At 45.1% G+C, this 14,519-nt stretch overlaps 1 protein-coding gene across 8 annotated transcripts in view; it reads right to left on the bottom strand.

Moving 5' to 3' along the window:
• Positions 1–3,609: 3,609 nt before the first annotated feature.
• FBXW11 (F-box and WD repeat domain containing 11) overlaps positions 3,610–14,519 on the bottom strand; it is a 108,193-nt gene continuing 97,283 nt past the window's right edge. For 6 of the 8 annotated variants that reach the window (XM_023537157.1, XM_023537152.1, XM_023537155.1 and 3 more), the window contains 4 exons: positions 13,676–13,786; positions 12,725–12,803; positions 12,127–12,311; positions 3,610–6,109 (listed from right to left, as the gene is read on the bottom strand). In XM_023537157.1, the coding sequence (XP_023392925.1) occupies positions 12,150–12,311; positions 12,725–12,803; positions 13,676–13,786 (352 nt within the window). In that variant the 3' untranslated portion in view covers positions 3,610–6,109; positions 12,127–12,149. Of the gene's footprint in view, positions 6,110–11,313; positions 11,696–12,126; positions 12,312–12,724; positions 12,804–13,675; positions 13,787–14,519 lie in introns of those variants that run through there. The other 2 variants (XM_023537153.1, XM_023537154.1) reach the window with 2 other exon arrangements.

Consider the following 14,519-nt stretch of genomic DNA (forward strand, 5'->3'; position numbering starts at 1 on the left):
CGGCCCACCGCCGGCCCCTGCCCATCCTGTCCAGCTCCTTGCACTCCGCCATGCTTGGTGCCATTGCCAAAGGCCCACCGTGTACATTTACCAATGACCGAAGAATATGCGCCAGGGACAAGCCGCTGGCAGGGGAGAAAGATGTGCCTCTGCCAGAGGACTGGCCAGCACAGGCCTGGCTCCTCAGGGACACTGCTGGCCAGGCCCACGGGGCATGGCAAGAGGGCACCACCCCCAGCCCCAACTCCACACATGCTGAGGACATAGCTCTGCCTCGTACTTCGGAGCCACCGCACTTTCGCTGAGGATGGTGGCATGTTGAGGTCTCATTCTCTTCCCAGAAATAGCCCCTCGGAATGGGACAGGTTGACTGCTTTGAAAGCTGAATTATTCTTAGTAACAAATTAACAAAAATAACAATATAAATACCTTTAACCTGGTCCATCTCCCCTCTGTCCCACCCAACAGCGCAGGCCCTGGTCACCAACTTTTCAGTCCTCCCTGGGACGGGTCCTCACTGGGGACCAAGTGTCAGTGCCTATACTTCGCCACAAGCAGCTCGGATAAGCCCCAGGCTGCCCGAACTTGTTTCACATTGTCATATCTCCACCACCCCAAACCCTGCTAACCCTTATAAGTTCCTTGGGTCTGGACATTTCTGTTCCATGTTTAAATGCCACAGTTGAAGCTACCAAGTGACTATTATGTACCAGGCATTTTATATTATCTCATTAACTCTTCGGTGACCTTAAAATCCCGTCCCCACTTCCTAGATGATGAAGCTCAGGTTCAGGACAGGAATGCCCTCGCCCATGGGGCCTGCTGCCAATTAGGTGGCAGAGCTCCCATCCTGAGCCAGGTCTGGCAACCCCAGCAGTGCTCATGCTCTCTCTCCTCTCCGCCACCCAGTAGACCAGGGACCCTCGTAGGATGGTCTCGGTCAAGATCCAACGGTGTCCTGTCCAAACCCCCAGAGCTGCAGGGTGTTTAGGGGTAAAACACAACAGCCCCAGAGGACAGAAACGTCCATTGGATTGAAGGTGGAGGTGAAGGGCAGAGGGACCTTATGCTGTCCCCAACGAGATGTCCCCAGAATACCAACATGCCTTGCTACAGATCAAGTCTGGCTCTGTCACCCCCAGGTTGTCCCAGCCCGGCAATAACATACCTACTTCTGAGAAATACAATTAAGCGATTCCTGGAGACTGAGTAGATGGCCACAAAGTTGCAAGCGAGGAAAATTCTATTTAGAGGATTCTGCTTTCCGAGTTACATTGCACGCCACAGAGTAGTTACTCATGAGCTGCACCACAATTCACGTGGCTACATGTAATCAAAACCTATTTTAAAACGCTGAATTGGGATTTCAGTGCATTTGGTGTGTGGGGTTCATCGTCCCATCCTTGGGCAGGTAAACACCTGGATGGTCACGTAGTCAGTCATCCCACAGATGTCTGAGTATTTATGAAGTTTTAGCCCAATTTTGTGCAACAAGCAAGCTGGAGCTCAGAGATCTTGGAGCTCCCAGTTTTCTCCTGCTGGAAGCCCTAGTCGATTTTAGAGCTAATATAAACTCGATTCCACCACAAAAGCAGGAAGCTGGTCTGAATACTCAAAATGTGATTGAAGACAGTGGCTGCCAGCTCTCGGCTCCTTCCTTCTCCACCTCGTCTTTTCAAACGCCTCCCCTTTTGGGTCATTTTTCATAAACAAATATGTACTGAGTGATTTCTGCATGCTGGTTACTTTGTCACAAGTCTTATCTCCTGATACTCATTCTTCTTGATCCAGAGGTTCAAACCTGGACACAATGCTTCAAGGTCACTATTAAAAATGCTTGAGGTTGCGTTAGTTTGGAGTGGCAAACTGGTGCCCCAGTAATTCAGTAAATAATAAAAAGTGGCTCTCTATATAATGTGGATCTCCAGCTTTTTTCAAAAACGTAGACCTGCCATCACTGAGTCTGAGAGTCTGTGTTCCTGCAAGGCAACAGATCACCCAGAGCTGGGCCATGTACCCCCCAGGGCTTGAACTAGTGAAACCTTTTACAAATGGGAAAGCTAAGACCCAAAAGGGGGTATTGCCACATGGCTAATTACTAACAGGAGTATCAGCCAGATGGCCCAACTTCCTTTCTCCTTAGTAACTGGAAAACAAATAGGCCGACATGGCAAAGCACCAGCAGTCTCTGATGACATATCCAAGTTCTACAAAACCGCTCTTAGAGTCTCCACCATTAATATAGGATGATGAATTCGTCGCTGTGAATTCCTTGCAGTGAATTTCCTCCCTTCACCTGTCAAGGGAGGAAAAAGCTAGTATTTACTGAACACTAACTGTGTGGGGGCAGGAGAGACCGCGCAGGGATGAAGATGCAGCCCAGCACCTGGGATTCTTCCCACATTAGAGCAGTGGTAAATTCTGCTGTTGCTGAGGATTCGCCCCAAACACCAACAGTTCATCGTGCCAAGCGCAGGCAAGGATAGAAAGACCTGTGGAAAAAAATAGGGGAAAAAAGGCAACCACCTAAAAATCCACCCTCAAGGAACTAGCTAAATAAATTATGGCACATACTCATAACCAAATACTATGCAGCCATGAGCAAGAATGAGGTGCCGAATTACATCGACTGACACGGAATGATCACCTGAATATTCAATGGATCATTAAAAGGTGCAGTACAGCACGTCCAGCATGTTACTGCTGAGGTTAAAAGGCAGTGAGGTGGCCGTGTGTGTGCACGTGCCATGCAGATGCACCACAATTCACTTAGCTGTGTATCTATACACACACATAGACATACACAGACTCTTCTACACAGAGTACTATCCATTCAGTAGAATGTGCCAAAGAACTGGTCAGCAATGAACGGGGAGACTGAGGCTCAAGGGCCAAAGGGAGAATCATTTTTCACTCATCGTTTTACGGTTTATAAACTAGTTTTCTTAACCATGTGCATATTATGTATTTCTAAAACATTTTTAACAGGAAAAATGGGTGGGGGCAATACGGTATAGAATACTCTTAATTTCATCCTCAAATTCCACATTGCTAATTCGTTGACTAACAAGGGAAAATCTAGCTATCCAGAGAACTCTTGCTAGTGCTCAGGACTCCTGGGCAGAATCCTGCAGACACTGACTGTATTCTTTCTGCTTTAGTACTTAACTGGCGATGTGTGAACCGGCCCATGTGCAAAACTGCACAATTTCACGTCCGAAGTGCGAGGGGGTGTGGCTACCAGTGCGTGCCCACGCCTCCACCCCCTTTCTCCAAGGACCACAGACCCGCTCACGCGGGAGCCACTGGGGGCACGTAAAGGGCCATTTCCTCATTTTACGGTAACTCGTGATGCAGTGCAGTACTCGAGGGAAACAGCCTTGCTGGGAGGACTTCTGAACTGGCCCCAGCTCCTGAAGTTCAAGTCAGCTTTCAGCACAAGACCCCAAGGCACGGACGGTGTGATCGCACACAGTTCTCACAGGCCGGAAGCTTTCCACGTCACTTTACAGAGCAGATGATTTTTCAAATCTATAAACTTTAATTGTATGTCACTGAATTACAAACAGCACATGATATTTTTTGTTTGAAAAATTTCTGAACAGAACATTAGAGTATTGCAACACTTTATTAGAGTATTGGCTTTGAATTAGTAGCTGAAGTAACAATTGCATGAAGCCAGATTAGATGTATTGCATTAATACTCATACTTGATTTACTGACATTACTTAGCAATTTATTGGACAAAGGTCAACTTTTTGTTTTTTATTAAGCACATTCCACAGTACAAAGCTGTCATGAATAATATCTGTACAATTTAACAGCTTCAATAGCTGTTCAGACACAAATTTATTTCAAACAGATAATTGGCAAACATAATTAATTACAAGTTAGAATTAGACTATCCCAGTGCTTTAAAACATTAATATAGCAGTAATTTACAGTTGCTCAATTATGGTTAGCAAAATAAAGTCCAGAGTACGGCTGGGAATTACTACGATCATCCCAGAAAGTCAGAATTCCTTGGGTGCCAGTCCCCTGCTATAATTTAGTAGGCACAATTCAAAGGTTGTGTGCATATTCAAAGGCCATGATCTCCCAAGGAACAAGAACTTTTATATTAAACATGCAAAAACAACAACGAAAAGTCCATTCATTCAGAAGAACTGCCTCTCCCTCCCCCCGCCCCGGGGCTCTCCTGACCCGGCTGCTGGTGCAGCTGCGGGGGAAGGGCAGGGACAGCCACCTCGCTCCCACAGCCGCCTCCAGCTCACAGCACCCACCTTGTGAATGGAGCCTATTTCTTTGTTACACTTTTGAGACTCAACTTCTCAAAAATAGAAATTAATTTAGTGACATGTAAGGAGGGATGTATTAAAAAAAAGGAAAAGGAAAGCCAACCCAATAAACAAATCACACACACACACACACACGCACATTGATCCCCACACCGTTCTCAATGCGAAGGACGAACAGAGCCTGGGGACCCTCCCTTGAGTAGTACAGAGCACCTCCACGGGAAGAGGTGCTCTCGATTGACAGGAGGTTCTCATTGGTCCTTTAAAATGGTATCGACATTCCTTGATCTTTGGAAACAATGGCGAGGGGCAAATCGAAACCTAATACTGAACGGGGGAAAGGAGCGCCAACCGGAGGCCAAGGTCCTTCCCATGCACCGTCAGCATGGCGGTGCCCGTCACACACTCGGGCTGCCCAGCACACGGGAGCTCGGAGAAGCTGCCGGGGCCACCGCAGCAGGCGACACCGGATGACACCAGATGACGGGGACGAGATTCGTGAGCTTGAGGCTTTGCGTCCTTCCACTCGACACACAGGCCCTTGAACCAGCCTGACCTGGCATGCGGGCTCCGGCACGCAAGCAGGGCCGGCTGGCCCCCCGACAAGGTCAGGACGCGTGACTGCTAGAGCCAGGAAACCAGTCGACAGGGCCTTGCTGTTCTCCGTCCCCAGGTTACTAACACACAGAATGACTTTGCCAGTGACGTCAAATGAATACTACGGGAAGTGACCACTAGTACTCAGGAGCACTTAACGAGGAAAAGAACAAAAAAATGTTAAGGTACCTTTCCATCGTATATACTGCACAACCAAGCAAACATTCTGTGTTAAGCTTTAGAGATTACATTTTAAAACAAGATTCCCGTTAAAAACACTCACCACGCACACACGAGGACAATGACAAAATAAAAACACCGTATGAATACTGTAGGAAGGGTTCTAGGTAATCCACAGCAACCCTGGCGTTGATTCTTGAGCCCAGCCCATGGCCGAGTGCGAACGCGCTCTGCATTAGTGTCTCAGGCCCGGGGCCCCGACTCCAGCAACCTTGAGGTTAAACTGTTATGTACATTATATCTACATGCGGATACAGTATTTTAAATTAGGAGGCAAGCACGTGTGTAAAGGTGTTACTCTACCGAATATCAGGAGATGGGTGGGGTACAGAGAACAGTTAATAAAAAAGCTATATTATCTGTTAGGAGATAATATAACCTTGCTTACAGTTCTTTAAATTAAAAGAAATGATACAGAAGGGAAGTGTAATCCAAAAAATATTACTAAAACCATCCAGAGAAATTTTTCCATTGTCCAACATGTTCTTAATACAAGTCAGAATTCAGAAAGACGTGGACAGTCAAAAGGAGAATGCTAACTTCCCAAAGGAAAGCCCTGGACGTTCTGGGTAGGTGTTTGGCACCCCAAGTTTCACCGAAGAATGCTGCTTCTTAACATCAGACCAAAGTGCAAAGCGATATAAATTAGAGGCCAAGTCTTCTCTCGACTGTCGATTTACTTCCGGCAGACCGTCCGTTCCTCTTATATGGACAATTGACACTTGAAGCGTTAGATTTTTTTCACTGATGGGGGGAGGAAATGGGCTTCTGTCCTACTTGAAGTCGGTGAAGCTAAGGTATCCTTCTCCAAGTGGAGGCTGGAATCGGAAGTGAGAAAGGTCAGTACTTGAAGAGTTAGGCTGCTTCGCATCTACCCAGCGTCTAGAACCAATTCCAGCTTCATAACTCAGCCGTGAAGAACTCCCTTAGGCATTGGGTAGCCATGTAGCCAGTAGTTCAAGACTAGGAAACCCCTGGGGAAAAACAAACAAAACCAAAGGGAGCACGGATGGAAATTCCGGTTAGACATGAAGATACGCACCACAGCATCAAAACCAGAAGCTTCGAGTTGTTTTGAGTGCAGTGCATACCAGGCATCATTTTATTTACACTTCACAACAACCTTACGAGGTACAAGCTAGTAGACCCGCATCACAAACAAGACAACAAAGGCTCGGTTCAAACCACCGGTCACTGAGACAGGGAGCAGGGTCAAAGCAGTGCGCGACCCTACAACCAACCTACCGTCTCGTCGTTCAGGGCTGCCGCCCAAAACTAAGCACGCGACAAAACATGCTTAACGTCAGGTTTTAGAGTCAGCAAAATTTACGACACCCAGAACCTATGATGGTCCGTCTCATATTCTCCTGAGATCACTCATCATTGTGAAATAAAAATATGAAAAGCTAGTAAATAAAAAGTCCATGCTAAATAGAATGCTAGTCATCAGAAATTACTTCTTTTTGAAATAAATGATCAATAAAAGGAGAACACAATGTAGAAAAAAAGACTACTGAATGGTCCATATTTTTTGGACCGTGACTGAGTCAGGTACACATTTCAATCGTAACCTCTACATTCGCCCATGTGCGTAAATATGACACATGCGTGACCGCGTAAGTGAGCAGAACATTCAGGCACAAGACCTATCGTTACCGTGTGCAATGTGCGCTGACATTTTCTACTCTAAACCTTATCATAACAAAGTCAAATTCCATTAAAATGACTTCACCATCACGCATTTGTCACAACCCTTTCCAACTACTTGCACTACATCACTGGCCTTGCAGATCTAAAAGTCACCTTTAGGTCGGGGATGGGGGGAGACGGAGGGAGGGAGGGATTTTTTTTTTTTTAAAGCCTGTGTGCTTTTTAAAAGGCAACTTTCCTAAAAGATTATCAATTATTTTCATAAAGATCAAGGTTCCAAATAAGCCCTCTCAATGAATTCAAGAAAGATTCAATTTCATTCGCCACTGTTTTCCCATGAAGGATATTTAAGAGCACCTGAATGATTTGTAAAGCACGAACACCCAGAGATAAGCAGCAGATCCTCTCAAACGCTGCTGGTGGGGGATGTAAGCTGATTTAACGCTTCTAGAGGGCAATATGAGTCTATTTATCAGAAGTCCTTAAATGTCATGCCTTTTAACCCAGACACTCCAGACATTTCTAGAATTCTAGCCAAAGGTATAAAGGGTTGGGCAAAGATTAAGCTAAAAAAAAAAAGAAAAAATCTGTCATGTGTTATCTAATAGCTAAAAGCTGGGGGGAGACATAAATATGTAACAACAGGACACAGTCAAACAATCAAATATTATTTTGTCCTTAAGGACAGCAATTTAGGCAAACACTGACATTATTAACATGCAACAACTTCACAACAAAGAGGAAAAAAGGCATTTTAAAACGTGCAATTATCGACCATATTTTTAAATGCTTAAAAGGGTATCTGCAAAGCAGTTAACAATGGTGAACCATGAAGAGGAGTTTATTTTCTTCTTTTGGCTTATCTTTTTCCCCCTAATTTCCTAACAATGATCTCATATTATCTTGTTATTAAAAATAAAAATGAGAACTACTGTATATATAGCTCTTAATGAGTTAGTAATTTTTTAAAAAATGACTCGGCAAATGTATCTATTGCTAGGTTTCCTGTACACAGAAGTACCCTCACCTAATTATTTCAGGAGTGAATATTTTACTGCAAGATTAAATCATCATTAGGGTAGTGTTTCTTATTACGCATAAATCTTACAGTATCACATGGCAATAATTTTTTTATGTTAAAATAAATGAAAAGAATTTGGAAAAGAGCAATAAAATCTATAAAGTTGACTGCCAAGCTTGTCAAAAGTAATTCACTTTGAAGAGACAAACGCATTTGAGGTTTCATTACTCGTGCTGCTTAAAAAGCAGATAAGGTCTTTCCACTCATTTATAACGGTGGGTCACAACGAGGCGTTTGTTCTTAGGTGACACCAGCTTCCCTTCCACCAAAGCCAATGAACCGGCACTGGTGTCATGACTTCATCCCTCAACCAAAGGAATCTTGTTTCAGGGCACTTTGAAGTAGTATATCAAAGTTGTCCAATCGGTGAACATTTCTGCAGTTCGTCTATTCAGTACGCCAGGAGGTGGACAAACATACTGTGGACATCTTGAATTGTACCCTGCGCCTCTTTAAACGCATATCGAAGACGCCAGAGAAGTCGTTCTGATACCCCTCCTGCCCCGAGCCTCTCCGCCCCATAGCGCCGCCCAGTGGCGTGGTCTACGTCAGCATTTTACGTGCTTCTCTCATGTGAAAAACTAAGAGCAGAGGCCTGCCGCAGCTAGCGCAACGCACAGAGGGCAACGTGTGGCTTAGAAAACGAAGAGCTAAGAACGGAATACATTTAACCAAAGATGTGCAAGACGCCTACACTAAAAACCGCAAAGCGCTGCTTAACAGAAACTGAAGAAGACCTAAATAATAGAGCGGAGCCATGTTTATGGCTGGGAAGACTCAACGAACTTCAAGAGGAAAATTCTCCCCCAAATGACCTTTAGAGCCAACGCGGTTCTAATCATGAACCAAGCAGTCATCGTCACAGAACTAGACGATCTCATTCAAAATTCAATGTGAAAACCGAAAGGACCTAGAACGGTCAAAACAATTTTTTAAAAGCTGCAAGATTTATGATACGATATGGCACTGGTACGGAATAGGACAGAGTCCAGAAACAGACCTACGAGTAAGGGGTCGACTGAGTTTCTGACAAAGGCACTAAAGCAATTCAATGGGAAGGAAAGTCTTTTAATCGAACGGTGCGAGAACTAGCTAACTGTACAAAAACAAGAGCGACGATGTCCCTACCTCACGCCATCCACAAAAACGAGCTCTACATGGATCACAGGCCTAGATGTGAAAGCTGAAAACATACGCTTCTAAATTGCACTGGTCCCAAACCGGTAGTTACTAGCTATGTGTAACTATCTGAATTTGTTTAAATAAAGTATAATTATATAGGATTAAAAATCCAATTAAATTCAATTAAAATATAAGTAAAAATTCCGTTCTTAACCACCTTTCAAGAGCTCAACGGCCACACGTGGCTGGTGATTACTACAGTGGCGAGTGCGGCTCTAGAAAAGGTAAACTAATCTAGGGACAGAAAGCAGGTCGGTGTTTGCTGAAGCTGTGGCGCCGCGCCGGGCTCTGACGGCAATGGTGGCACGAGGGGACTTTTGGGGTGACAGTTATGTATCTTATCTTGGTAGCCACAGGAGCGCTCACGTTTGTAAAAACTCATCCATCGGCACACTTTAAATGGGTAGGATCTATTTTACACAAACTGTCTCTTAATAAAATTGATTTAAAAAACAACAACAGTATATAATTGTTATTAACCAATGCTACCCCAATAAACTTAATTTAAAAAACAACAATGGGGCACAGCGAAGATGGAAGGCGCAGGCAGGGTGGAGGGGAGGGGGGTGGACATTCAGGCATCGGCCTACGAAGGGGTGCGTAGAAGTAGCTGACTGTTCCGACAACATGTTCTAATTTTTTTACTGAGTTGTTATCTTTACGTCTGCTCAAAGTGACTGCATGAATACACTCCGGTTTCACACACTTATTTATTTATGGGCATTCTTTATGGCCTAGAAAAAAGAGCACAAATACATCACATTTGCCCTGAGTGCCACCTGCCCAATGAACACCAGTGAGCACTCACGATACATGAGGCACTCTACGATGGGCTCCACAGCCTTGTCAGACAGGCATGCAAACCATTTCGACACCAAACAGTAAAGTAACTCAGAGGAAAGGGGTGGCAGTGTGTGTGTGTGTGTGTGTGTGTGTGTCTGTCTGTCTGTCTGTCTGTCTGTGTGTGTCTGTGTGTGTGTGTGGCGGGGGGGGGGCTTACGAAGCCATAATAGCACAAGCAAGGGGAGGTGTGGAGTCTGCACCACTAAAATGTTAATTAAAGCAATTCAACAGAATTCCATCTGGTTAGAGCACTGGACTTTCGAGAGGGAATGACGGGATGGTGGGGTGGGGTAGTGGTGGCGGTGAGGACGGAAGGTGAGAGCTAGATGTTGAAACTCCTACCAGCTCGTTCAAGAGGCTGGATCTTGACCCTGCAGACAGCAGTGGCCAGTGAGGCAGACAGAGAAAGTGCTAAGATGACCCGAGCTGGGGGCAAGAGGGAGGGTTGGCTGAAGAGGAAGAAGACAGACTAGGAGGGGAACCAGTTTCCATTTGGGTCCATTCCTCCTTCCCTATATTTTCCCTTAGGCTTTTGGGGAAAGGAGGCTGAGGCAGGGAGGGGCGATCATTCAAGAGATCCTTGCCTTCTTCTTCTATAATTCCTTATAATGTCTATTTTAAGATTCTATTCAATAAATGTAAAAATTCTGTCACATGGATTTTTCCACTGAGTTTTGAAGAATATATCCAGAGAGAAAGCAGCAAGGAAGATGGTCATTACCTAAGAGGGAGCATGAACACACCTAAGATCAGAGAACAGCAACTATAAATGTGGCTTGCAGGTCGCTGCTGTGGCTCGCCTCCTATACCCAGGCAGACAGAGCCAGCTCTTCATGGTGCTCTGGTCTTTTGGGTCCACATGGGATCCCAGAATCCTTCCAAAAGCAGACACTAGCCAGTCACTGCTAATAAAACTGAGTGACATGAAGAAAAAACTGCCACACCTGATGCAGACCCTTGGTTTATTACTAATAGATGGAACAAGGGCAAGCCAGAGGCCAGCAAATTTTTTCTTGAAAGGGCCAGAAAGTAAACATTTTAGATGTTGCAGGCCATACAGTCTCCACTGCAACTACTCAGCTCTGCTCCCGAAGCATGAAAACGGCCACAGACAATACTTAAACAAATGAGGGTGGCTGTGTTTCAATAAAACTTTTTTGATGGACGCTGGAATTTAAATTTCATGTAATTTCCACATGTCATGAAATATTATTCTTTTAATTTTTTCAAATATTTAAAACTGTAAAACATCCTAGCTTGCTGTGGTAAGCGAAAAATCAGGCAGTGGCTCCCTATCTTTTCATTAAAAACAAACAAACAAACAAAAAAGCTCACAATTCTGAACACCAACTGTCCTTACATTTCTAATATTCAGTGTACAGGAAAAAATATAATGCTAAAAAGCCACTAAGCATGGAGTAATACTTTTAAATAAAAATGAGTTTTATTAGCCAGTCTTTCCACACGTACATATGTAGTAGAACAAATAGGTGCAAAAATGTTCAATCTACAAAGTTAAATGCGCACAGAATTCACTGGGCCCCTTGCAAAAGTCTCAGAGTTCGGAATACCGCTTTCAGATCATCAGTGTCGTCAGTTCCTAGGACACAGGAAGCTAAGGCTTCTCATCCTCAGGGCTGGACCCCATTAGTTATCAAAACAGGCCATCACTGGTGGTTCTAACAGCTCTAAGCTGCCCTGCAGTCTGAGCAGTCCAGAGCACCTGCTGAGTCTAATGAACCAGGAACAGGTTTTAGGAGCTCTCTCAACAAATACCTTTCTTCGAGTCCTCTTCTAAAAAACGCTGGTGGTACGTGAATTGTGATGGGGGAGAAGGTAATTTTGAATGTTTGTTTGATGATGATTTAAAAAAAAAAAAAAGAACCGAAGAGCAGGAAAAAGAGAACAAGGAGATTCTTGAACCCAGAACAGAATCTGAGGGACTTTACTGATGCTACGTTGGTATGAGAGGGAAACCATTTAGGAAAAGTTTTCAAAAACAGGAAACAAGTTGTCTGCCAGTACAAAACCCCCCAATACGCAGGATTCCAATTTAGCTCTTGTTTTGATGAGACCGTGACGATACATACAGCCTTATACCAGAACTCTGTCGAGGTATCTAATAAAAACTAACCATCTGGGTTCCCAGCACTGAGAAAGAAACCCGAATCACAAACCGTCCCCAAAGAAAAGGTGAACTCCATCAGCAGAATCAGAAGCAAGGGAAGTACTCACCAGAACGGGGAAAGTGCAGACTGTTATCTGGAGATGTAAGTGTATGTCCTGGAGGGAGAGCGGGTCTCGTTCTGGGCGCTGGGAGGCACATTTAAGAAATCCCAAATCAAAATAGTGTCATCGTGAGAGCTGCTGATGATCTGAAATTCATCAAACTGTAGCCGGAACACACGTCCAGAATGTTCCTGCGAAACAGAATGGCCTGATGAGGAACCTGGACCGTCACAGCCGCTTTGCCTCCCCACCAGGGGTCTGGCCCAGGCTGGAAGCACAGCCACCGATCCCGGATTCCTCTGCGACTCTGCAAAGGCCACTGCGCTTCGCCCTCCGCACAGGAAGAAACCTCCCAAACCTACCGGAAGGAAACCCCTGTGCCCACCTGTAAGGGAGGCCTGCCCTCGCCGTCGGCTGTGGGACAGGCCTCAGGAAAGGGCTCGCTGCCAAGTAAACGCAAGAAGTTCTCTACTCTGGCTAAACCAAAGGGACAAGGCAGTGCGCTTCTCTGACAGCCTCCTATCACTACACCTAGACAAGCGCATCTGCAGGTGGCCACCCACCAGTGCGGGGGAACCACTTCCTGTTTCAACAGGTCACATACCACCAACGTGCGCAAACACAGTGTGCTGGCTGGGGCGCGAGGGTCGAGAGCGGCTTGCAAGTCCCAAACTTTAATTTTCCTAGGAAGGAAAATGAGATTGCGATGAGTGGAAAAGCTCACATTTTAAGTATCGTCAAGCCCTTCCTTGCCACAAAGGAGTGCGTCTGAACTGCCTATGATAAAAGTTCACGGGGAACAGGCTTGCGTTTTTACAAGTTATTTAAACCAATTACACTCGATTTTGGAAAAATAAGGACTTAAACATTCTCAGAATTGCTGAAATTGTGAAGATGTACTATTTTAGGGGAGACGAGAAAACAACTTCAGGTTATCTGAATTCAGTTCCTGACTTGATAATCTATGTCACCAAATTCATTCATCGCGGGCTCCCCAGAGCTGACTAGGTGCCGCTGACAGAAGCTAGGGCTCTGTGACATTCCAAGGATGCCTTTCTCCAAACTAAGCAAATGCTGAAAGTTAATAATAGGGGTGCAAACAGGCCAACTAACCCATTTGTGAAGTACATGTAGGAGGTCATCTTGAAAGGTTTTTCGTTGCTGTTTGCTCATTTAAAAAGTTGTGAGGCTTTTAAAAAATGACTCGTTTAATTCACCAAAAGCGTGAAAAAAATTTATCATTGAATTCACACAATGAGTTCGGCCCTGGTTTAAGAGCTAAACTAAGGCAAACACAACCTAAGCTACTCTCAACGTTTACGATAACGGTTAAAAGCTTAAGTTTAGGAGCCCAGAGGCTCTGCTACGGGATTTGGGACAAGACAGCTCATCTTTCTGGCCTGTGCGGCCTCACCTGATCGAGTGGTACAATAACACCTGCCCTCCACCATCGCATGAGAAGTGCCTGGTACACACGGCTGCTCAACACGCAGCACTTTCTAGACCCTCCCTTGACACGGTTACGGCAGTGCGTCTGAACACGTGGGATACACACCCGTCATAGGCCCCGCTGACAATCCTCTTGTTGTCAAACCGGATGCATCGGACCAACTCTTCATGTCCCTCTAGGACTCTTAAACAGGCGCCACATTCGATATCCCACAGCCTGGAACGAAACGGATCTGAGCAACAGCTCCTCACATCGGATCACCCCAGCCTCGAGTTCTTTACATCTGTCCCTTACGTGCTTCTCATTATTCTGGAATTCTCTATTTCTAGCTCACTCCCAGACGACACTATGCACATACAAAGAAACATGTGTACATTTATGCCGTTTGTGTTTTTAAGCACTAACTTAGGAGGAAGACTTTTCATTGTATTTTCTTTCATACAGTTTGAACTTTTCAAAATCGTGTGCGTGTATTACTATTTAAATAGGTCAACAAATGGGAAACTTCGATTATATTTTGTTCCTAGACAGTCTTGATATCTGAGTTGATGAAACCATGTAGCCAAATTATCTAGGAAGGACTTCTTTGGGGGGCGGGGGACAGAAACTGCAGGCAGTAAAGGAGGAAAGCATGGGTGTTGGGGTTGCGGCGAGGGGGTGGGAGGGACATATATATAGCCAGAGGCTAGGCTTCCGCCCCAGGCACTTCTTGCCTGGAGGCCACGAGGCCCCCTGATGTCAGAACCAGCACAGGAGTCTCCCTCTCCTGATGAGGCTTAGGGACGCCCTCCTTCCTAGATAGACACTGCACACTGCAGCTGTCCAGTCTGCAAGGTCGGAGTGGGAGACTCATTATATGCAGTGTCTTGGAAATATAAATCCATTGACTACATCCAGACCTTTTCTCTATAATTTATGTAACAATTCTGGAAATAAAGATTTTTTTTCC

Source organism: Pteropus vampyrus, unplaced genomic scaffold, assembly GCF_000151845.1.
Source record: "Pteropus vampyrus isolate Shadow unplaced genomic scaffold, Pvam_2.0 Scaffold179, whole genome shotgun sequence".
Lineage (NCBI taxonomy): Eukaryota > Metazoa > Chordata > Mammalia > Chiroptera > Pteropodidae > Pteropus > Pteropus vampyrus.